General features: G+C 34.4%; 2 protein-coding genes across 2 annotated transcripts in view; both read right to left on the bottom strand.

Moving 5' to 3' along the window:
- Nucleotides 1-2,318: 2,318 nt before the first annotated feature.
- On the bottom strand, nucleotides 2,319-5,850 carry LOC126831844 (enkurin). Its single transcript, XM_050562485.1, has 4 exons — nucleotides 5,647-5,850; nucleotides 4,517-4,662; nucleotides 3,777-4,006; nucleotides 2,319-3,450 (listed from the first exon to the last, which is right to left on the bottom strand). The coding sequence occupies exons 1-4, from the start codon at nucleotides 5,718-5,720 to the stop codon at nucleotides 3,133-3,135; spliced, it is 768 nt and encodes a 255-aa protein (XP_050418442.1). The 5' UTR covers nucleotides 5,721-5,850; the 3' UTR covers nucleotides 2,319-3,132.
- Nucleotides 5,851-7,185: 1,335 nt separating this feature from the next.
- LOC126831826 (calpain-7) overlaps nucleotides 7,186-23,982 on the bottom strand; it is a 28,133-nt gene continuing 11,336 nt past the window's right edge. The window contains exons 12-21 of the mRNA XM_050562457.2: nucleotides 23,268-23,414; nucleotides 22,570-22,797; nucleotides 21,833-21,977; nucleotides 20,980-21,079; nucleotides 11,302-11,434; nucleotides 11,054-11,129; nucleotides 10,665-10,876; nucleotides 10,025-10,164; nucleotides 9,097-9,189; nucleotides 7,186-8,399 (exon numbers count right to left, since the gene is read on the bottom strand). Coding sequence (XP_050418414.1) covers nucleotides 8,255-8,399; nucleotides 9,097-9,189; nucleotides 10,025-10,164; nucleotides 10,665-10,876; nucleotides 11,054-11,129; nucleotides 11,302-11,434; nucleotides 20,980-21,079; nucleotides 21,833-21,977; nucleotides 22,570-22,797; nucleotides 23,268-23,414 — 1,419 coding nt within the window. The 3' untranslated portion in view covers nucleotides 7,186-8,254. The remainder of the gene's footprint in view (nucleotides 8,400-9,096; nucleotides 9,190-10,024; nucleotides 10,165-10,664; nucleotides 10,877-11,053; nucleotides 11,130-11,301; nucleotides 11,435-20,979; nucleotides 21,080-21,832; nucleotides 21,978-22,569; nucleotides 22,798-23,267; nucleotides 23,415-23,982) is intronic.

Genomic DNA, 23,982 nt, shown 5'->3' with positions numbered 1-23,982 from the left:
CCTTGTCATTTATGGGAAGGGGGTGAGGGGAATCGAAACCACACCACTTGACTCAATGACAGACCTTATGATCTAAAAAGTTTAATCCATCGGCAACCCAACCCCCAGAGTGTTTACAAGGCTTCAGTGACGTGGACAATAATGCTTTAAAAAATCAGATTCTTGGAAGGTTGGAAGGTTGCTTTTCCTCCTGCCAATTGGATAAACTATTTTTATTCTAGTTCAAGTCTAAGGAACTGCTCAAGATATGGTCAGTTTTTCAATGGAAGCAAGTTTAGATGTGAGCTCTTTGAATAGAGACTTGTTTCTTGCAAATATAAATGAATCATATTAAGTTATTATTATATCTTTAAATAAGTTTAAAGAGAGAGAGAGAGAAATGGGGTTTAACATCCACTCGACACAAACTAGGTCATTTTGGGACTAACATATGGGAGGAAACCGGAGGACCCGGAGAAAACCCACGGGGTTGGACAGGCGATCCTACTCCTTGCCATGTACAACCAGGGATTCGAAATCACGCCAGTCGACTCAATGACAGACTTTATGATACAGCGCGCGCACGCTGACCATTCAGCCATCCAACCCCCCATTAAATAAGTTTAAAACAGATAGCTTTGTGTTGATGGTAAACAGCCTCAAGATACATGTATCTAGCAATTTAATGGGCTGCAGCAGTATTCCTGCACTATTTCTTTCATTTAATAGAAACTTTACACTGATTCAGTGATTGGCTCGAAATTTATGCAGTGTTCATGTTCACCAGGCAAAGAAGCATCTATTTCTGATAAGTGAGGTGTTAAAGCCCTCCATCAATTTGAAAATCTTATGGGTGCTCTAGAGGCTTTTATCCCATTTTATTAGGGTTTATACTCATGCGACAAAGGGGCCCATTGATTTTCAACAATTTCTGTTAAGTACTGTCAGTTATGGCTTGTGACTAGTTTGAAAAATCTTTGTTATCTGATTGATCGACTTGAAATGAAATGGGATTTAACGTTCTACTCCGAATTGGGCTAATGAAGACGGGCATACGGTGTGCTATGAGGGAAATTTTTGCCCGGACAGCGGCACTCCGGCCTACTCTTATATCGAATTCTGACTGTCAAGGGATCTTTTATGTGCACGCCAATGTGTACACAGGACCTCGGTTTTCCGTCCCATCCGAACGACAAGACAGATGTCCCTGTCAGGCCCTCCATCCTGCATCACTGACAAGGGGGAACCATGCCGAAAAATCTGGATGAACTTCCTCGGCCAATGCAGGGATCGAACACCTGACCTCCAGGCTAGCGAGCCAGCGTCTTACCCACCGTGACCCGCTCTGATTGACTTGAAATATATACACAGTGCTTACATGTATATGTTCATGAGATGAAGAAGTTAGTTATCGATAACTCTTACAGTGACAGCTAAAATTATCTGATTACTGGTACATTAATAAATGTTAGCACTAAGAAGAACTAGAAGCCAATCAACTTACAATTATTTTTGATAATTACTTCATAGTCCTATCACACACAAAAAAATGAATAAATATGCAACAGCATTTATGGACTGCCAAGGGGAGTTAGCTGCTGTGGGTGCATGTTTCTTTGCCTGGCAACTTATCTTTACAGATGACCCGCTGTAAGGAATAGATACAACAATGTTTTTGGAAACCAATCAAATTTGGTGAATGCTCAGGTTAAGCAGAGATAAGGAATTTGGTGTGTCAAGTTTGATTCTAATTGAGGTTGAGTGATAAAACTTGGGTGTATAGTTTCACTAAATCAAAACTGATCTAAACATTTTGGGATTGAAGCAGGGACATCAGCCTTCATGTTGGCTTGTTAAAATTACATTTCATTTCACTTTTATATGACCACATTTTCATGTGGATGTAGTATATCGTCGCCCCTCTCTGTCTGATCACATTTGTGGATGAGAGGATGAGGCCTATATTTTCCTGGTTCTCTATCTTTCTCTTGCAAAATGTGAGCATCTCTTGCATGTAAATTTAGTCAAGTTTCTATCACAATGTTATGCCAGGAACAGTTCTTTGTATATCACCATTGTATTCCAAATGGTTATAACACCGGGAATTCTAACAATATCTAGAACTGTATACTATACTGATAATTTTATTTAATGTTCATGTGAACTAAAACCTGACCCCAAAATGCCAGATATCAATGTAGAAGAATATAAATAACATCTGATTGGATTGGAACATGAATCCGGTACACATTTCTCAATAGTGTCAATAGTGAAGGCTCTTGTATGTATTCAAGACCAAATAATTAATATCTAGGTCATAACTACTGAAAAAATTAAAACAGTTTTTACCTAAAATGTTTATTTACATAAATTGTGGTGACAGTAAATAAATGGTCTTGTAAAATGTGTGAATATTAATAAAATAAAATTTGACCAAATTTGTAAACATGGCCATTAAATGGAGATATTTTGTGGCCTTGTGATTGGTAACAATGCTGAGCTGGTAATAAAATCACAAGTACAATTCAAGGACTAAAACAATTTTTCACATCCATTCCTTCAGACTATTTTGAACTTACACGTGTATTAACAAAATTCAATTTGATTACGTAAATTTTACATCTTAAAAATTCAAATATTTAAAATGTGTGGATTGTTGAATTCACTATTAGAAAAAAAATAGATAACTGTATTGGACATAAAATAACATTTCTTGAAACTGTAATTATCACCTAGCTACTCTTACTAAGACTGTAGATATTTGCTTACCTAAGACAAGAAAGATACTTGAGGATTACTATAGGTCCATTGTAAGAAATGCCCCCCGTCCTATTTTTAACAATTATTTAAGCGCCATGGGAGTTATTCTGGGAACAACAGTAACAGAAAAGTTTCATATGATCAAATTGCAAGGAAACAGCTTTCTATGCCTTTTCCCACTGTGATGGTTAATATGATTTCTATCAAAGGTATGGAACATATCAAGATTAAAAGCGATTTTAACATGAATTAAAAACTGTAAATTTCTGACCCTTTCACATATTTTCCCGTCCACAGGTATCTTATCACAATTAGAAGCACGCAGGTGCTTGGATTATAAATATTTATTACATACAAAATTTACAGAAAAATATTTGTTAAATATTTCCTGATTCAATTAGAGATGTAAATGATCTTATGTTTTTCAAATATTTCTATGTCTCTTTCTAACTGTTTCATTTGTGATTCCATTCTTTCTTTTCTGTGTTTTTTGGGGGCAGTATCTGTGACAACAGACAAACCCTGGTATTGATCATGAATATCCTCCCAGTTTGTTTTCAGACCATCCAAAATGGCTTTTCTTTCATCTTCTGTTAATTTTTGCATGGCACCACGTCGCATATATTCTGTAACATATTGGTTATATTCTTCCTGTGCTTGGATCATTTCATCTTTTCTTTTCTGTAAATATGTAGGTACCTCACCAAATTCCTGGAAAGAAGGATAAGCTTATGTTTTAGTAAAAATGTCATGTGGGTTTCTTTGGTGGGGTTTTTAATTTTTTTTGTGGGGGGGGGGGGGCATTTTTACTGACAAATTTCACAGGCCCACCAGCAAAAACTTCAATTATGGGGTCAGTAAAATATAACACCCATGGTACAAAAAGAAGACCCATGCTATAAAACAAAGACTAATAAAACCTACCCACTATAAATTAGTATACATGGATCACATGTATGTCTTTTCATAATTCGGGTTTTATAAATTGGAAAATGACAAAGTGAATTGGAATAGAAGATAAAATTATAACCGGGTACCTTTTTCTGAATATATATAGGTTCTAATCCAGAAGGAATGAGATTATGAGCATCCCCATTTCGTGTATCAACATATTTTTTCTCTGGTCGTTTTGGGACAGAAGTAATGTTTTGTACAGCATTATTTGTGATAAAGTTTTTTGTAGTTTTAAGTCCCATCAATGGCTTCTCTTCTTTCGACGGTAATGCTGGCTTTTTGTGGTCTTCATCGCCATACTTAAAATCACTTTCTATATATAAGAAAAAGAAAAATGTTAATAGAAATTGAAAAATTAAATTGTGTAAAAATTAAATACCTCAACTTTATTACCTATTTAATGTATAATGATGTACTTAATGGAAATTTCTGTTTGCATCTACAGACCTTTCTAACGCATACCCGACTGTCTAACTCCTGCTGTTTTAATGAATGATTAGAAGGTCTACTGATAATCTGAACTGAACTTATGCCTCTAAGCTAATCCAAGACAGTTGCCCATGTAAGCATAAGCTGAGTGATAAAGAACATATTATTGAACAGTAAACATGTATGGAAATTGTTTCCCCTGTTTAAATACCAGTGATGCAGATGCAAACAACCTTTCTGTTAACACAGATTTTTAATATGCATTTTAAATATAAATTTCTATTTTTTTAAAATTTACATAAAGGTGCAATAAAAAAGAAATATAATGTAGGAAACAAAATGCTATTGCTAACTTAGTATAGATCACATTTCCAAAATTATTTATTTTACTTACTGTCGGGTAGAACAGGTTCTTTGGAATGTTTCTTCAAATAATTATCTGTAGTTGGTACAGGTACTTTAGCTTGACCCATAGTTTTATGATCATTTCGGTTGGATGTAGATTCATTTCGAACGGTATCCTTAAATTTGGAATTATACCTGAAAAAGTGTTGCAGAAATTTAAATCTTAAAGCTACAATTTCATATTTTTAAGTTATATTTTTAAAATTTATTAAAATAAAGCCTTAAAATAGATGGTATCCATAAACAGTCCTACTTTGTTAAAGAATAATCATATTAATCCTATAATTCACTATTGCCAGCTGAGAAATTGGCAAAAATATCATTTTGAACTTTAAATTCAAACGTTTGAACATCGCTATTCCATAGAGGTAATAGAAAAACAAGGGAGGTAATTGTGTTATTATTTCCTGTGTCAATGATTTTTAAGGGTGGGGAATAATGCCCATGATCGTATAATAGTGAGTTGATAACCTATTGAGCAAAAGACATAGAAATAATTATGTTTTGACTTTCTTAGAAAATATGAAATTCTCGCTTTAAAATCAATCAGAATGAAAGGTGGAATTAAAAATGATCATATGGGTGTTCAGTCTGAAAATTAGACCCAAATAAATAAGAAATGGACGGTTTCACATTTTTTTGTCCTTTTTTTTAAAAAATAACGTAAGCTTACATATTATATAGCCTAGGCCTAGATCTACAGATTGTTACAATTTACATACAAATATGGAGATCATGTTTGATCCAACTCCCTTTTCTATTTCCATCATTTTTACATTCCATCACTTTTACATTTTAGGATTAGGGTTAGGGGTTTAAGATTAATTAAAACTAAAACCGAGTAAGACAAAATCTTCAACGACATTCGACAATGAGATATTGAGACACAAAAATGGTAGTCACATCAAACATGAATGCCTTACAACAACCATAACAGCACAGAATATAAATACATGTATAGTGAATCATAAAAATATAAATTTTAGGCTACACACGACAATATCAATGATATACTGACAGGGACAATAGACATTTTTTATTTTAATATGAATAAATAACTGCGGCCTACCCTACTCCCTTAGCGGTCATATGGCATATTTTAATAGTACTGATGTTTACCTTGGTGGCTTCTGTCGCTTTTGTTCTTCTACTGCAATAAGGTTATAGATCGTCCCTTCATCCAACAGAGACATGTTTACTTATTCCTAGGTACAATATTATTATGAAATCAAATGTGGAAAGGGGAACTTATACAGCTAAATGCCTGCTGAAACACTGGCTTGACAACACAGAGAAGCCGTTACCATGGGAGTCGTCAATAGATGACGTCACAAAACAAAGGGGAGATCATTCCCACAATTTTGGCGTGCTTATCCAGTTCTTAATTCCGCGTCTAGAGCCCAGGCAAGTGGCATAAACTAGTCTGGTAGTTAGCATTTCAATGGACCGTAACAGTCCATTTCCCGCAATATAATGTATCATTCCCCATTTCACAATTCCTAATATGTAACAGACATTGCCTGGTCCGGGTAGAGCGAGGCTGATTGGTGTCAAATATAAAACCATGGATCTTATTAATGTTATAATAAAACCTTCAATTAAAATTCAATATCATGTGAATTTCCAATTTTGTTTCTAAATTCTAATTTAAATTGTATGAGTTAGTAGCTACTGCTTTGGATAAATTACCGATCAGTTATGGTTTTAAAAAAATAACAGAAAAGTGTGAGAATTATTTTCATTGACGTCAGACTAGCAATTATTTGCCCATTGACTTTGATGTTAAATGGCTGTATAGGCTGTAGCTTTTTGCTCAACATTCCGTTGGTTCCAATCTTTATAGGCACATAGGGGACTGCATTTGGCACTCTCCTCATGATTTTGAAGGGGGGTGACCGTTTTTTTGGGGTTTTTTCTTAGGAATATTTTATGCTGACTGGAGTCAAAATCTCACTTCCGATGCATTGATTGCTCGTCCCAAAGACACTTTACACCCCCTCCGCTATAATTATCATCTACCCCAAACTTCTATGAAATTGCAAATTTGATCCCTTTTCTCCAATTTTAGACCAAAAAGTCAACCAAAAATTGCAGGAAACGGGGAGAAAAAAAAATGACGGGAAAAATTGTTTATTTTCATCATTCTTTTTTGATAAATAACTACGCGAATAAGTTAATATTATTCGTTTCTCCTAATCTCAATAATACTAGGGATTCACCCCACTTCCTTTTCTTAAAAAAAATAAAATTGATAATTTGCTGTTTTCTATTCTAAATTGTAATTTTTCATTTCAAATCGTGGCATTTTTGTGTCAAAATGTGTCCCCCCCCCCCCACCCCAATGCGATTTTGAATTTTACATAAAGAAATAGCTGTCAGGGGTTTTAAAGCCGTGGGAGAAAACCCAAGAACTAAGGCAGGCATTTGCCCCACTACTTTTAATACTACACAAAAATATGCCCTGTCTGAACTCATCATGGTTACAGGCATTTCTCTGCGGAAAAATAATTGGGGAAAACTTAGGCAGACCTTCTTGTCAAGTACATTACACGCAGCAACCACTAGTCATACACTGTTCGACTAAATCTTGATTATTACCTATTTTTTGATGGAAGTAAATGTTAATTTTTAAACTACACACAAATTTATTTTCTAAAGTATTCTTTATTTATCTGATTATTGAAAATATATTTACATTCATCCATAAATATAAATAAATAAAACAAATATGCGGTAGTATTGCCCATCATTAGATAAAAATATATATACCAAATTACATCATTAAAAAATATGCACAATATAATTAAACCTAGAAGAGATCTTTTCCTTAAACAAATTTTATTGGTGGTTACATTTTCATCTGCCGTTGATATTCAGATTATTACAGTCGAACAATAAAAAAAAAGAGAAAATGTTTTTTTTTAAAAAAACAATATTATACTCACTGAAATACAATAACAACCAAATTGATTTATACATAACACCATCTAGCAATCATATTTTTCCCTGGTTGTTCATAATTGAACAGAGAAATATGCTGTAAGAAGTTGGATAGCAAAGTTGAAATAAAATTCAAAACAAACAACTAGACAGTGATTTAAAAGTTTCAGTGACTGACAATTACTTCACAAATCAATACTAATATTTGTGACTGTCGTTTGTCAGTCTGTTTGTCTGTCTGCTCAGGGTTGGCGGCTACACTAGGTCTGCCCCGAGTCTGAAATTTGAGGTATAGGGGTAGCTCGGACCGGGGAGTAACATAGGCCAGGTTTCAGGGTTATGACCCCCGAGCGAAGCCGGGCATTCTTCTAGTAGTTAATATATGACACAAGTTTTATTTTTCGTTTTTGGACGCAGAGAATGACTAGCGTTGACAATGTACGACAATATAGTTTTAAAATAGAAGATTTCAGAACATTCGTTTTTAAATTTAAATAAAAAATTAAATAAGAATTTTAAAGGCTTGACAGCTTCAGTCTAATTCTTTAAAATTCTTATTTTTAAGGTACAATTAATATGCACAGTCAGACTAAAAAAAAAATAGATAACACTCATCAAAGTATTTATCACTCTGGTCATCCTATTAATGTTGATGGTACACAGGTCTAGTGTAGAATTTGTAGATCTTTTACAAATCACTTCAAAAACTACCATTTCTCTGTCCTAATGAATATGTAGATCTATTAATGTTGATTGTACACAAGAACCATAAGTTTGGTCATATTATTCACTGTAATTTTGATATGTTATAAGGCACAGAGCTACTGATATCAAGGAAAAAGTCACCTTCTTGTTGAGGTCTAAATGTACATGGCATGATATTATAAACACCTCCTGGTAAATTATTTAACTGTAAAACACAATAACCTGGCCTGCAAAAATAAAATACAATATATTTCATGAAACTGAAGGACTGATTTCTCAAACACACATTCATGAACAAATAACACAATAACCTGGCCTGCAAAAATAAAATACAATATATTTCATGAAACTGAAGGACTGATTTCTCAAACACACATTCATGAACAAATAACACCTACACATGCTTCCCATCTGTTTCTATAGACGTAAAATTTTGTATGAAGAAAGATTATCATACCACAATACAAATCAACATATAAAGTACAATGAAACAGACCATATCATTTTTTTTTTAACTTTTTACCCAAATTAAAGCTCAATCTGCCTGTTGTAGGTCTTTCTTTTGGCTTCAAATGTTATATAAATTATTATTTAGACATTGATTCAACAAGTCAAGTTCTTAATCAATCCTCTAGACCATTGGATGGCTGTGACTTAATTGGATTTGAACACTCAGGAGATTTAAAATTTAACAATAAAATTGACAATCAAGGTTCAGTCTCAGTTGTCAAGTACTGTAGCTACAATAAACAATCTACGCTACATCTCTTCAAACTGTCATAACTTCACACAGAATAAAGTAATTTAAATGAATTTTCAATATAACTATTACAGCAAGAACATCCAGATCTTTATCCAAATCTTCCACAACGCATCTTTAAATATATATCATGATTAAGTAATAGTATTAATTTAAAATTTTACCTGAAGTCTCCAGAAGTCTTCTTTTTTATAGATCCTGATGAATCTGGTATATTATCTGATACACAGGTAACTTCTATACCAACACTATATTGTCTGTTATATAACAAATTATACAATCAATTTATGATATATGGGGGTCAGATAATTAAATGTTAATCCAGCAATATGACGGCATGGCAGATGTCAACAATGGCCACGTTAGAGGTATGACTGTTTATTAAAGAAATGAAACCAAAGTAATTATACAGTGGAAATTTATTGTGAACGCTCAAAAGGAGTGGCTGCTCATACAGATTCTACTGTAGGTTGGTACAGTTTGTTGTTAAATTATGCTAATATTAGACAAATGACATTGAAGAGCATATATGAAATTACCTTGAATCTGACTGTTTAAAGAAAGATTTGGGGGGGGGGGGTGTAATGAACAACTTCTAGATTTGGTGACTGAAACACTGCTCATGGAAAACAGACAGGATCATATTGAGAGACTGGTGACAATCACTCAAATAAGATGTGATCCAATATAGGACATTCCATGACACGACACATCACATTGAAACGGATAGTAAGTCGCATAGGCCTGTATTGTGTTAGCACTCATAATAAAAATTTTGGTCAACTCTCAGATCTTCACAAAAAAAGCTTCATAAATACCTTATTTATATATTCCAAGAATGGATTTGCTAAGGAAATTTTGTTCTTCAATAACTCATTTTTAACCTTTATTTTCTCAAAATCTGGTTTTGAAATTCTCTCCGACTGACCTGGATGTATTTAGCGATATCTCGGCCATTGAACATGATATGGAGTCGGGAATGGTACCAAAAGGAATGTGATTACTCAATATGGCCAAATTGTTACTTACTACCCATTTCGATGTGATGGGTCACATATATATTGTGTTAAATATGAAGAAATTTGGACTTACTTGTATGCTCTAAGTTCTATTAATATGCAATTATCACATTTATTGTTATCTATTTTAAGTTGATAAATTGGGTTGTTTTTATGTGTTTCTTTGTAATTAGAACAACCTCCAGCAGTTCTACCAGACCATTTACCATTTATCTACAAGAACAAAATACATATATTTCAATATTTTTCTACAAAAAAAACACATTCATCTAATGACAACACTAATTTATAGAAATAATCAAAATATAAACAAGCCAACAGTGAGGCTGATGTCCCTCACTGCAAATCCAAAATAAAAGAGGTCAAATACAAATTAATTGCATCTTTATCTTTAATAAAGAAATCAAACCACTTGATCTATACTTAAGTCTTAGCAGAAAATGCTCATGATCAACCTAATCACTGTTTTGATGTAGTGAAACTATACACTAAGTTTCATCACTCTCCCCCCTATTAGAATCAAAGTTGTCGTGTCCTAAAGCATCAACAAATGAATTTGCTTATCTCTGCTAATGGCTTACTATGCTATGGCTTACCCTAAGCAGAAAATGTTCATCATCGACCTAAGTCAACGCATTCACCTAATAAACAACTACACCAGACATATTTTAATAGTCTTTGAAAGGCAGGGGACAATAATATAATATATTTACCTGTTTTTCAAACTTTGACAGATATGGATCTGTAAATCTTGTAAGTTTAAATTCACATGTTGCGTAGACACGAAGTGTATATCGAATAGTATTACTCTTCTCATACTGTGATACAACCAGTGTATAACGTGTTGTTCCTGCCTTCTCTACCAATTTACATAAATAATGAGGACTGTTGATTTTAACACCATCTTTATAAGGAGGTGGATCATCTTTAAAAAAATAATTATTATCATTAATTAAGGTCTATATAGTGCAAAATATTTAACCAATTCAAATTTTATATTCTAAGTTTATACAGATTTAAATTCATGCTGTACTCAACCATAGTTTGAAATATTCTTAATAAGAGACATTATTATATAATAAATACAATAAATGGTACTCACATGGATAAAATACTTGATTACCACCAGTTTTATAAACTAAAACAGTTATAAACTCTTTATTATCAGCAAAATCAGCCTAAAATAATCAATAAATTAAAATTTCAATCACCTTTGAAGTGTTGGAAAAACAAAATAACTAGCATTAACATTAAACCTGTATTGGTTTTTACATTCATAATGACATGGAATCTATTAAATTCTTTCATAAAAAATATTTACATCCATCAGTGAATATTACGCCTACTAACCTTGTCTACAATATGTCTTGTCAAGAGTATCCAGACAGCGGATGGTTGCGTAGCTTTCACTTCTAATCTATACTGTGGATTGTCACTAATGTTATAGGAATCTTTCTTTGGGCCTGCTTTTGCTGACCATGTGCTAAAAAAAATACAACAAGCCAACAGGTTAATGTCGCCATCTTAAATCCACAATATAAATATAGACATTCATTAATTACTTGCACATTTATCTTTTTATAAAGTATCGAGCAATCAAATTGTTTAACAACCTGCTTAACCTGCTCATTATTAAACACAGTCCTGGTATTAATGTAATGAAATTATACAACAAGTTTCTTTACTTTTCCTCAATTAGAATCAGAGTTATCATATTCTGAGCAACAAATCAAATTGCTTATCTCTGCATAAGCAGAAAAACATAGGTGTCATGTTTATATCATGTTAGGCCACACAAAATAAATGTCTTGTTTCTCGGGCAACTGACAGCTGAAACTGTAGGGAGGGAGGGCGGTTTCTTTTTTTTTTTTACTCATTGATGGTGCAAAATAAAATTTGGCTATTACTGAAAATTGTTGGGGCGGGAGGGCGGTCTTTCTTTTTTTTTTTTTTTAAATGAGAAAGTCATTACTTGTTTACGTTTTTGCTTTCCGTTATATTCAACTTTATTGTACATACTTAAAACATAAACCCAAAATCAAGTCTACTAAAACACTGAGACTGAACACTGACTGAAAGGAAAATAATTTTCCATATTTAATTCACATAATTTAAATTGGTTTAAAATAAAATTCCATACGACTATGTAATAGCCCTCCATAAAGACAACAATATTTTTAAAAACTAAGCCTCTTTCACCAGGTGTATCAAAAATAATAATCATGGTAAACAGTATTTAAAACTAAATCTAGTATCGCCGGTTTATTTATAATTATTTACCGAATTCCAACAAATGCATGTCACACCGTGTCATCGGTATTGGAGATTGCCGGAAATACTGTTTCTTGGGATATTCGGTGTGTTTCTCAGGATATTCGGTGTTCTATCCGGTGTTTATATTGAATGACTATTTAAATCTAACTAACAACTGGTCAGTAAAACCATCAAATCGGTAATCCAATTATTATTTTCCGGATTATCGAAACTACCGTAAATGTGCTAATAATAACCCAGATTCTAAGGTATGCATTATGACGACTATCGTCATCGTATCGTATTGTTGTATAGCCATATATTATTATTGTGGTCTGTATCCTGCTACTAAGGATACATGATTTATCTCCCTTACATATTGCCTGTTGTAAGACTGGATAACTTGTATGTTTAGGAGTGAGCTCCCCTGAGAGGAAGTGAATAAACATGTGCCTAGTAAAGAAGTCTTTTGTTTCTATAATTGTGTTCCAATGAAAATATATGAATACGTGTGGGTTTGACAATACACAACATGGTGGAGATGCCAAAAAGTTCCCCAACATAAGTATTTGACGCTGATTTTTATTGGATGGCTGATTTTCACTCCGATTTTCATGGATTGAATTGAGATTAATTGTGTTCCATTAGGTACCAGTGATTTCTGTGTGAGAAATGTCAGACTTTCAAACTACTAATTAGTGGTTGAGACTATTTCGAAGATCAACTTGAAAACTTAGTAACTACAATAGTTTACTCTAGCTAACATTAGCTGATTGGATTTTATTATTACTTGTGATTTGTCGCAGCATTATTCTTAGTATAGTATGCCTACTATAGCCACCATAGATAGGTCTAACCTACAGTAGAGTGGGGTAACATTTTAAATGTAGTGCAGTGGCCTTTTATTTCAACTTGTGTTGATCTCCTGTATACAGCAACTCGATCATAACCATTAATACAGATAATCTGATTGAGTGATTAGCTAAGTTTTTCAACATTGCTTGTAACTGAATTGTTTAACTTTGACAGTCCTCCATTGGATATGTGTTTGACCGTTTTAAGCAGTGTGTAAAGGACTTGTGGAAGCCGTCCATTTCAAAGAACAGTTCCAATTGTTTTTTTACCAGCCAGGACATTCATTGCAATTTCACTGTAACCTACATGTGATTACAGACTTTAAAATTTGTTCTTTTGTAAATTCTAGCTAAATAACAAATATTATATATATAATAGACAGTTTTGTATTGTTTTCATTTGAACTATTAATTGGGTTCCTCGATTTATTTCATCTATGACATTTACAAACCTAATAATTAGTAATATTGTCAGATAATTTTTATATCAAGTGTAACACTTTTGATAGGTCATTTTTTTGGATTTTCATTCTAGTAATTCCATTTTTGTGAAACTGTTAAAGTTTCTAAATATATATACATGTAATTGGTAAATACTGTTACTATTACTATTTAAATCACATGATTAATCATTTTTTTGCCTTTCAGCTTCCTACCATCCTTTTGACGTTGATCAATTTACGTAAACTTTAGTTAGTTATTCATTATGGAGAAAATGATCGATCGATTCGATGGCAATATTATTGATAGGGACAATGCTAGGGCCCACACATTAAGCTTTGAGGACTATCTATATCAAACGGACATATCGCCCGAGGATGGAGATTTGGAACATGTAGTTCGCCTTTTTAAACAGTCACTGAAGGGTTCTGCTCGGTTATGGGTTGAAAACCGTGATTTCGATTCATATGCTAGTCTAAAAGAACAGTTTATCAATAAGTTTTCTCCTACCAAGACTACTCTGGGTTTGTTTTCGCAATATTCTAGCTTACAGTATGACTGTTCTCTTTCTCCAATTGATAATCTAGAGAGGATTACAAAACTAGCTTCACAGTTGGATTATAATGCTTCTCAAATCCGAGATAAGTTTATATCAGTTCTACCTAATAATTGTAAGCAGTCAGTCATCATGGTCAGTTCTGATGACACACCAGTAGAGATCCTTGCTGCTAAGGCCCAGCGATACTTTGATGTCAGTTCCAGTGTTCCCTCTTCAACAGTGAAAGAAGTATCCTTCAGTATGTCTGAATTACAGGATGAGGTCTCAAATTTAACATTGGATTTGAGTACTCCTTCCCCATACACCGATAGTTCTGTCAGGAAGGTCCAGTCAGACCGTCGACTACATAGATCCCCATCAACAGACAGAAACGTTTCTCAATCTAGGTCTCATCGATCTCAATCACCACATAATTCTCGTTCATTTTATAGGACTCAATCACCTCTTAGGGATCACTCTACTTTCCGCAATAGATCACCGTATCCTTATAATTCTCAATCTAGGTTTCATCGCTCTCAATCACCACATAATTCTCGTTCATTTTATAGGACTCAATCACCTCTTAGGGATCAATCTACTTTCCGCAATAGATCACCGTATCCTTATAATTCTCGTTCATCATATAGAACACAATTTCCTTCTAAGCATCGGTCTGAAACTCAATCTCCTCATCCATCCAGACCACGTGTCATATTTTGTGATTATTGTCTTTATCCTGGCCATACTTGGCAGTTTTGTTACGTTCGTCAAGAGCATCTTTCTCATCGACAGTTGTCACAGAACGAGCCTACCCATCCAAATGGTCCTACCATATCTCGTCAGGATTTTTGAATTCGGGAACATTTGATAATCATGCTCCACAAATGTTCCCCAATTCCAATTTTGTAACAAAAGCCATTTCTGCAAATGCGGACCAAGACGTTATTGTTCAGTTAAATCGTTCTAACTTTTGTAAAGGTGTTTTACCTGATAAGAAATCAGTTATTATTTTGTTTGACAGTGGTGCATCCAAGTCTTTAGTATCACAGTCTGTTATTAACTCATCTTCATATCTGTCAAGTCTTTCTGTACATACGTTGGAAAATAGTTTAAATTTTCGTATGGGTAATGGTCAAATATTGACTTGCTTTTCGTTCATGATGGTTAAAATTTTTATACAAGGCTCTTGTTTTAATGTTAAAGTTCATATTGCCCCACATTTAGTTGGTATTGATTTAATCTTTGGTCAAGAAACCCTGTCAGAGTTAAAAGGGTCTTTACAATTTGATACAAATCAATTTCATTGCAAGTCTAAGGAAGTATCATTTACTCCGACCCACAGTGTTTATATTCGCCCTGGCCATACACGTTATGTAACCTTATATGGTAACGTGCCATCTATATACCGGAATCGTGAAGTTCTTCTTAAGAAAGTGTCAAAGGCACCATCTTCCTCGTTTATATTAGCAACATTGCAACGCAATAAAACCATCGTACCTATATCTAATCCCGGTAAGAAGACTCTTCATCTTAGACCTTCTCATCATTTATTTTATTTTAACACTGACAATCTCTTTTTATGTGATTCATCAGATTTTGTGCACCATTCACAACAAATTTCTCATCATTCTCAGAGTACTCTTTCACCTCATAAACCTGAGTTAGAGATTCTTAAGCAGACTATCAATTTGTCTGACGGTTGTATCTTGTCGCCTACTCAGAGAGAGGAGTTTCTGGAGCTTCTAACTAAACATAAGGATGCCTTTAGTTTGTACGGCGAGATAGGTCACTGTCCAAATTTAGAAGTAGATATAGAAGTCACTGATTCGCGTCCATTTTATATTCGTCCATATCACACAAATGAAAGCGATAAACAAGTTATTGATGCAGAACTTGAAAAATTAGTCAAGCAAGGTATTATAGCCGAGGGTCATCAATCTTATACCTCTCCGATATTGGTATTGCCCAAGAAAGGCAGCACTGAGAAACGCGTTGTCGTCGATTTTCGTCATTTAAACAACCGCATTAAAAGGTATAATCATCCCTTCCCTTTACTGGCTTCAACATTACAGCGGATAGGTAATGCCTCTCCCAAAGTTCTCAGTTGTTTGGATTTAAAATCTGCCTTTTTCTCTTTGCCCCTTGCCCCTCATGCCCAACAATATACTGGAATCTCATCATATCATGGCGGTCGACATTTCTATTTTAAAAGGCTAACCCAGGGCCTAAGTGTCTCGCCTGCCATTTTCCAGACAAAAATGGATAAAATCCTATCTGAAGTTCCTGACAGCCGCCATTACTGCATTGCACACCATGATGATATTATTATCTTTAGTAAAGATGCCCAGGATCATAGTAAGCATCTTCAGTCAGTCTTCAAAGCACTGATAGATAATGGTTTAAAGATTTCCCCTGGTAAATGCTCATTCTTCAGGCGTGAGGTCGTCTATATGGGCCACGTCATAAAGGTAAATGATGATGGACTTGTAATTCTGAAGGCTTTAGCAGATCGTTGTCAGTCTATTCAGCATCTCATCCGTCCTAAGTCCAGTAAAGAGGTACGTCGATTCATAGGAGCTGTAAACTACGTATCCAATTTTCTTCCTAGATTACAAGAAGTAATGCAACCTCTCCATAGCATTTCATCAAAAAAGTCCAAGTTTGCATGGTCCAATGTACATGAAGAGGCCTTTCAGAAAGTTAAATCTCTGTTAACTACACCACCAGTTTTGTATCTTCCAACGGCAACAGGTCATCTTACTCTCTATAGCGATACAAGCCGTTCTGCAACTGGCTCATATTTGACACAAGTCATTAATGGCAAGGAAAGGATCTTAGGTTATTACTCAAAGAAATTACCTCCAGCATGTGCCAATTACAGTGTCACTGAACTAGAAATGTTTGGTTTGCTAATAAACATCACCCATTTTCAGTACCTTCTCCAAGGAGTAGAATTCACTGCTGTCGTGGATCATTCTGCCATTGTACACATTCTCCGTTCTAAGAAAGAACCTTGTACTCAACGCCTTAAGAGGATTATCATCAAGCTTTCGCAATATTCCTTCCAAACATGTTATAAAAAAGGTACAGAGATGGTATTAGCTGATTTTTTGTCCAGGAGCTCCACTGATACTCATGATTGTGAAATTGATCAAGTGGTCCCCACAGCCTTTGCCTTTTCAGACTTTGCTTTTCCCATTCTCTCGCCAGTTAATCGACCTGTTACTCGTCGATATGCAAAGGAACAACAAATACCTATCCCAGATCTGTTTCCCAAATCTAAAGCTTCCTCAACTGTTTGCATACCATCTTCAGTATCTCAAGAAGATATACCTCCAACCACTCCTACGTCTGATTTCAACCCAGATTCAGAATCATTTGATAACCAGTCTCAGGCACAGATCCCACATAAGAATGTTTCCAACCAGGTTATCAACCCCGCTAAACCATCAAAGCCCCCTTCTTCGACTAACGTGCCCACTCACCAAAATACAACCTATTTGGGTAAACACAGACCAGTAGTATCCACAACAGAAACTCGTCCCGAGGAGCGTCTTGTTGACAAACCTGAGGATGGAATCGATGACTCAATTCCGATAGACTTGTGTATTCCTCCCAAACCCCTACTTCACAATTGTGAAAAGGTTGTTTCTTCTCATTTTCCAAAGCAAGCTGAACTGACCAAACTCTATAATGTTATTAAGCGTAAGATAATCAGAGATTACAACTTACCTTTTGATCAGAATAAACTTCGCTTAGAACAGGAAACATCTCCTTATTTCAAACAGGTTTATGACTATCTGGCACATGATATCTTGCCTAGCAATCGTAAAGCTGCTAAACGTTTAAAACTACAGTCAGAGGAGTATATTTTAGCAGAACAGCTTTTATTTCGCCTCCTGGTACATGATGATGATCGCTTTACTCTTCAGTTAGCCGTTCCGGAATCAATGTGTAATGGCTTAATCCATCAGTATCATGATAGCCAGTTATGCAATCATCAAGGTGTTGTTCGTACCTATTTAACCCTACGGAAGTTATTCTATTTTCCAAACATGTTTCAGCGAATTACACAGTATGTCAATACATGTTCAACCTGCCAACAATTCAAGCCCAAAACTGATACAGCCAGAGTTTTTCATCCTCGAATCCCTGAGGAATATAATGTTTTCAGCAAATTAAGCATTGATTTTAAGTCTATGCCCACATCAGTTTCTGGTTTCAAACATCTTCTTGTTGTATGCGATGAGATAACACGTTTTGTTATTTGTGTTCCTACAAAGTCTGTCGATGCAGAAACAGTTTGCGAAGCTTTAATTCAGAAGGTTGTTTGCCTATTTGGTCCTCCATCAGTTATCATATCTGATGCTGCTTCAAGTTTCACTGGAAAACTAGTGTCTTCACTCTGCACAGCCCTTGGTATTAGTCAGAAAGTGATTAGTGTTGCCAATCATGGTAGCCTTCTAGTCGAACGACACATCAGGTCAATTTCAGACTTCTTAAAGGTCAACTTAAATCAATATGGAACCGATTGGGTCAGATACGTGTCTACGTGCTGCTATGCATACAACTCCTTTTCTTCATCACGATTAGGTAGTTTTTGTCCTTACGAATTAGTGTTTGGTCGTAAACCGAAAAATCTTACTCATCTCAATTGGCAATTTGATGGCATTTGTCGCTCCTATTCGGATTATATTTCCCAATTGAAGGACAGATTTGATCATATGTCGAAGACCATAATGGATCTCCAGAAACGTCAGCAGGAATCACAAAACATAAGTGTTGCTCATAATCTGAGTAAGAATCCTGTTTACGGATTGGGTCAGCTGGTTTATGTTCTCAAGCCTTCGTCTTCCAGCTTAACCTCAAATTCACGAAAAATCAAGGCCGATTGGTGTGGTCCTTTGGTTGTCCATCAGGTACTCGATCGAACCCATTACGTTCTTGCCACATTGGATGGCAGGGTGCTTCCGGATGTCTATTCTATTAATAGACTAAAGCCATGTTTTGTACGGTCACCTAATTTTCAAACTAAAATTACCCATATTGATCAACTGCAAAAGGAGCTGGGTAATGTTCCAGCCAATAATGCTCATACCCTTACTGAAATTAATCCTTTATGTTTAATTACTGATGAGAATGATATTGTATTACATTCATTCAATGAGACTGTAATCCCTTATAATAGGATCACAAAACCAGTTAATTTACACCAGTATGTACATAATAGTGGTGATAACCATCATCTTGCTACTGTTGGGACTTTGTCTAATTATCAGTTCACTAAACAATGTCACGTTTTACAAAATGTTTCTAATGTGTCTACCATGGAGTTAAAGAAAGCACGGTTCAAGTGTGGTTCCCTACAAGTTTTAGTTACCATACCGCATACCGAGGCAAGTCATAAGTCTTCTTGGGTCCCTGTAAATTCTTGCCCTACATTATTTGCCATTGTCAATAACCTTGTTCATGATAATAAGCTCCAAGTTACAGGTAGCATTAGTAAATATCGATTGATTAACATGTAATACTGTTATTGTAGTGTTCATTCAGAAACCCAGCTGTATATCAACCTAAACACTGTAGATATCTACAACATGTGTTTTAGTACACTAATGGGGTTCGGAGCATTGTGAATGTTCACTTTAATAGCTTCCATATCGTATATGTAAATATATTGTTTGAGTTATAATATGTACCATAGTTTTAGTTTTGCTTTTCTTAAAATCATAGTTTAATCATAGTTCACAGTTTGTCCAACCAGTTGTACTTTGACTTCAAAAACTGCGTTTTTGATTTCAGTCGGGGGGATGTTGTATAGCCATATATTATTATTGTGGTCTGTATCCTGCTACTAAGGATACATGATTTATCTCCCTTACATATTGCCTGTTGTAAGACTGGATAACTTGTATGTTTAGGAGTGAGCTCCCCTGAGAGGAAGTGAATAAACATGTGCCTAGTAAAGAAGTCTTTTGTTTCTATAATTGTGTTCCAATGAAAATATATGAATACGTGTGGGTTTGACAATACACAACAGTATTCTTAGCTATAATTAATTAACCTGTTCTACGGTTCATTATTTTATCAATAGGATTTTCCAAACAAGGACCGACTGAAGCCGGCAATAATGAGCCGATTACGATGGAATGATTGAAATATTGTCGCCAATGACTTTTAACACGAATCAAATTCTAGTTTATCAGGGGAGGTAATTAATATCACGTGATACAAAATGGAGGTTCTTTCGATATCAATAAAAAAGGCAAATCTGCCAAACTTCGCCATTGTTCGGATAAAAAAGACAGCATGTTCATCTGAATCAGTTTTAATACATTTGAATAGATATACATGTATGGCGGATGTAGGTACATGCGGGATATTTTTTTTACGACTTGCTTGTCGATGTGCGGGCGGGCGTTACATATTTATTTTTTTTCATCAAGACTAATAAATAGACTGCACGCGCAACCAATTTTGCGTGCGGGCGGTGCCCGAGAAACAAGTTATTTTATTTGTGTTGCCTTATAATACAAATAAACACAGGTGTAAACATGTTATAATAATAGACATGGGTGTAAACATGTTATTTACAATATTAAACACAGGGGCAAATATATTATATAATATACACAGGTAGTGTAAACATTATATAATAAACACAGGTGTGTGTAAACATGTTATTTATAATAATAAACACAGGTGTAAACATGTTATATAATATACACAGGTAGTGTAAACATGTTATATAATATACACAGGTAGTGTAAACATGTTACATAATATACACAGGTGTAAACATGTTATATAATATACACAGGTATAAACATGTTATAATAATAAACACAGGTATAAACATGTTATAATAATAAACATGGTTGCAAACATGTTATATAATATACACCGGAGCAAACATGCTATAATATTAAAAATATAACTTACTGATGTAAACATGTTGTGTGAGAAAATATTTCAGGATTCCAGTTAATATAAAATACATCATAAAATCTACAGATGGATTCATAATCAATCCAAAATACACCTAAAGATAAACAAAATAAACCTTAGGGTGACAAATATACAGATTTTCAACATACAAATATACAAGCAAACAAACAGATAGTTTCAGTGTTAACTGATCAAGGTTTATGAATGTCGACAAATCTGTTTTATTAGTACCCGGTAATAGTATTCAGGCTATTCAGGCATTGTGATAGAAAGAAAGTAAAAAGATCAAGTTTAAACAAGATGACCCAATCAGACTAGCGGTGCGACTTCATTGGGGGGGGGGGGGGGTCTATCTTGTCAGAATATTACTTTGTTTAAAACCTGGACTGTCACAGATTTATTCAGGACGTCTGGTATGGTAACCCTATATTGTCTGCACCCTATAATGAAAATTATTCTTGAATCTTTATTTCTTAGTCTTGGAACAATCTGATTAAAATACAGATCTATATTTCGTTTCGTTTTTTTATACTTTCGATGGCCTACACTACATGAAGATCTGACAAGTTATAGCGATAGGTCACGTCAGGGGTCAAAAGACCAACTTATGACCCTATGACGTCAGACATTTGATTAACCAATCAGCATTGATGTTACTAGTGGATTACCCACAGTTCCGTGAAAAACACGTCTAAAGCTTGCCGTAACAGACCGTTTCATTGGCTTATCCCTGACACCATTCAGAACAAATGTAGTAAAGACAAGTAAAACGAAATTTTGAACTATAAAAACGAAACGAAATAGGATCTGTGTTTTAACCAGATTGAGTTTTGGAACTGTTACTTACCATTATCATAAAGTTGAGCACTTTTAGGATCAAAGTTTAAAGCTTTTTGTAAATCTGGTGTCCATGTGTCGGTATCGTTCTCACTATATCGGCCCTTCCACCGCAAATGATTCCATGGATTCTTTAGTTTAAATAACTGTTTTCCCTGAAATAATAATTTTACTATATACATCTAAGAGCACCTAAAGAAACATGTATAGGTATTTAGCTGATACCTGCCATAATGCAAGTCACAACAGAACTAGAGTTAGTCAAGATGAGTGACTTGAGAAAGTCTGAGACTGACTGCAGTGAGCACTTATTTTAGGACCGACTATTTCTTTTCCCACGCAGGGAAAACATTTCTTAGACCAACATGGCAACATATGTACAACAGAATAAGAGCTAAAAATATTTTTTCAAACATGACAAGTTGACAAGTTTATTTTATACTAGTTTTGTGTGAGTAGCATGACATATGCAATTTAGGTGCACAGATTCACACAAATACATTATTTGGGATTTTTTCCTACTATTTTGGGATTGTTTGTTTACGTCATTAATTCATTTAGTCGCTGATGCATAATTTTGCGAATGACTGCACTTATTTTGCAACCCACTATTTTTTTCCGAGGGGGGGTGTACCCCCCCCCCCACACACACACACACATTGACGCCCCTGGCGTTGTGTCCATTTCTAGATGCCAAAGAATAGGGGTTTAGCTCCTTTAATACAATATAAAAATTGGGTTATTTACCATTACTTCTCTGATATCTAACATGGCATAGGCATGAGTTGGAACTAAACCGGCCCGATCACCATCAGCATCAGACATTTCACCTGTTGCTACAGTTACCAGACAATGTCCCTTGTGGAATCGCTCTATTAAACGTTTAAATTCTCTGTTTTTATCAAATTCTGGAGAGTTGAGCCGAATGGCGACACGTTCTGGTATCCAACCAGTTAAAGCATTCAGATCTATATTCTAAAATAAACAGTATAGCATCAAAATTTTAATATCCAAAAAGCTCCATACTTTTCTGACAGAATAATCACCCCATAATTCAGAAGAACCATGTAAAGTAACAACCATTAAAATAACCAACAGTGATTAATATTAGGAAAAAAAAGTAGTCAGTGTTGTTAATAATCTTTTTAGCAATTGGAACAACTCCAAGGTACTACCAGTACTAGTAGATTAAAGAGTATGGTACAACTTTCCGCATTAAATTCAATGAATTTCATTCAGATTTTTAATAATTTAAAATAATTTACAGTATTCCCCTCAAAATATTATTCAGCTATTTGATATTTTTTAAAAATTATTTACTGGCATAGTGGTGGTTATATTTCATTTCCTATAGCAAGTGCTATTGGATTCAAACTTGTTCTTTCCATCTGATTTCAGTTTTATAACAGGATTTGTTTATTTTATCTTATGAAATATTTACTTACTGAGTTAGAACCAGGGAAATCATAGCCACCCATAACTTTCATATAGGCTTTTTCTAGTAATGATACCCACAGTTCATTTTTATTATTTGAGAAAGAACATAACAATTCACCGTGTCTTCCCATAGGTAAATAATCATCTAACACAACCTGTATAAACAAACATAGGTAAATAATCATATAATACAACCTGTATAAACAAATATAGGTATATAATCAACCTGTATAAACAAATATAGGTATATAATTATCTTATACAACCTGTATAAACAAACATAGGTATATAATCAACCTGTATAAACAAATATAGGTATATAATTATCTTATACAACCTGTATAAACAAACATAACATATATACTTAAAATATGAACTCTGTACTTAGTAACATAAGCAATCTCACCACATTCAAAAAATTATATTTTGCCTCCACAACATTTCATAAATTTGAAAATAAACTAGGGAATAACACCAAAATTTACCATCGTTATGCCACTATGAAAATCTTACTAAGTCTCAATAAATTTCAATCCGAAACATTTGAAATTGGATAGGCTTCTTCCTTATACTCTAAAACATTCAACAACTTTATCTGGTGTCATATTTACAATGTTTCATAAGCGTGAATGTAAATGGAAGACAAATTCAGATAACTCCCAAATTGGAAATCAAAAAGATTTTGATATTAATCTCTGCAAATTTAAACAAAACAAGATCGTT

The sequence above is a fragment of the Patella vulgata genome, chromosome 9 (assembly GCF_932274485.2).
Source record: "Patella vulgata chromosome 9, xgPatVulg1.2, whole genome shotgun sequence".
In the NCBI taxonomy this organism is placed as follows: Eukaryota; Metazoa; Mollusca; class Gastropoda; family Patellidae; genus Patella; species Patella vulgata.
This window is presented reverse-complemented; position numbering and strand designations above follow the sequence as displayed.

Coding starts and splice junctions, on each gene's coding strand:
- LOC126831844 (XM_050562485.1), bottom strand. CDS start 5,720: ATGTCTCTGTTGGATGAAGGGACGATCTATAACCTTATTGCAGTAGAA. Junction 4,663..5,646: donor AAGCGACAGAAGCCACCAAG/GTAAACATCAGT, acceptor ACACTTTTTCAG/GTATAATTCCAAATTTAAGG. Junction 4,007..4,516: donor AGAACCTGTTCTACCCGACA/GTAAGTAAAATA, acceptor TCTTATATATAG/AAAGTGATTTTAAGTATGGC.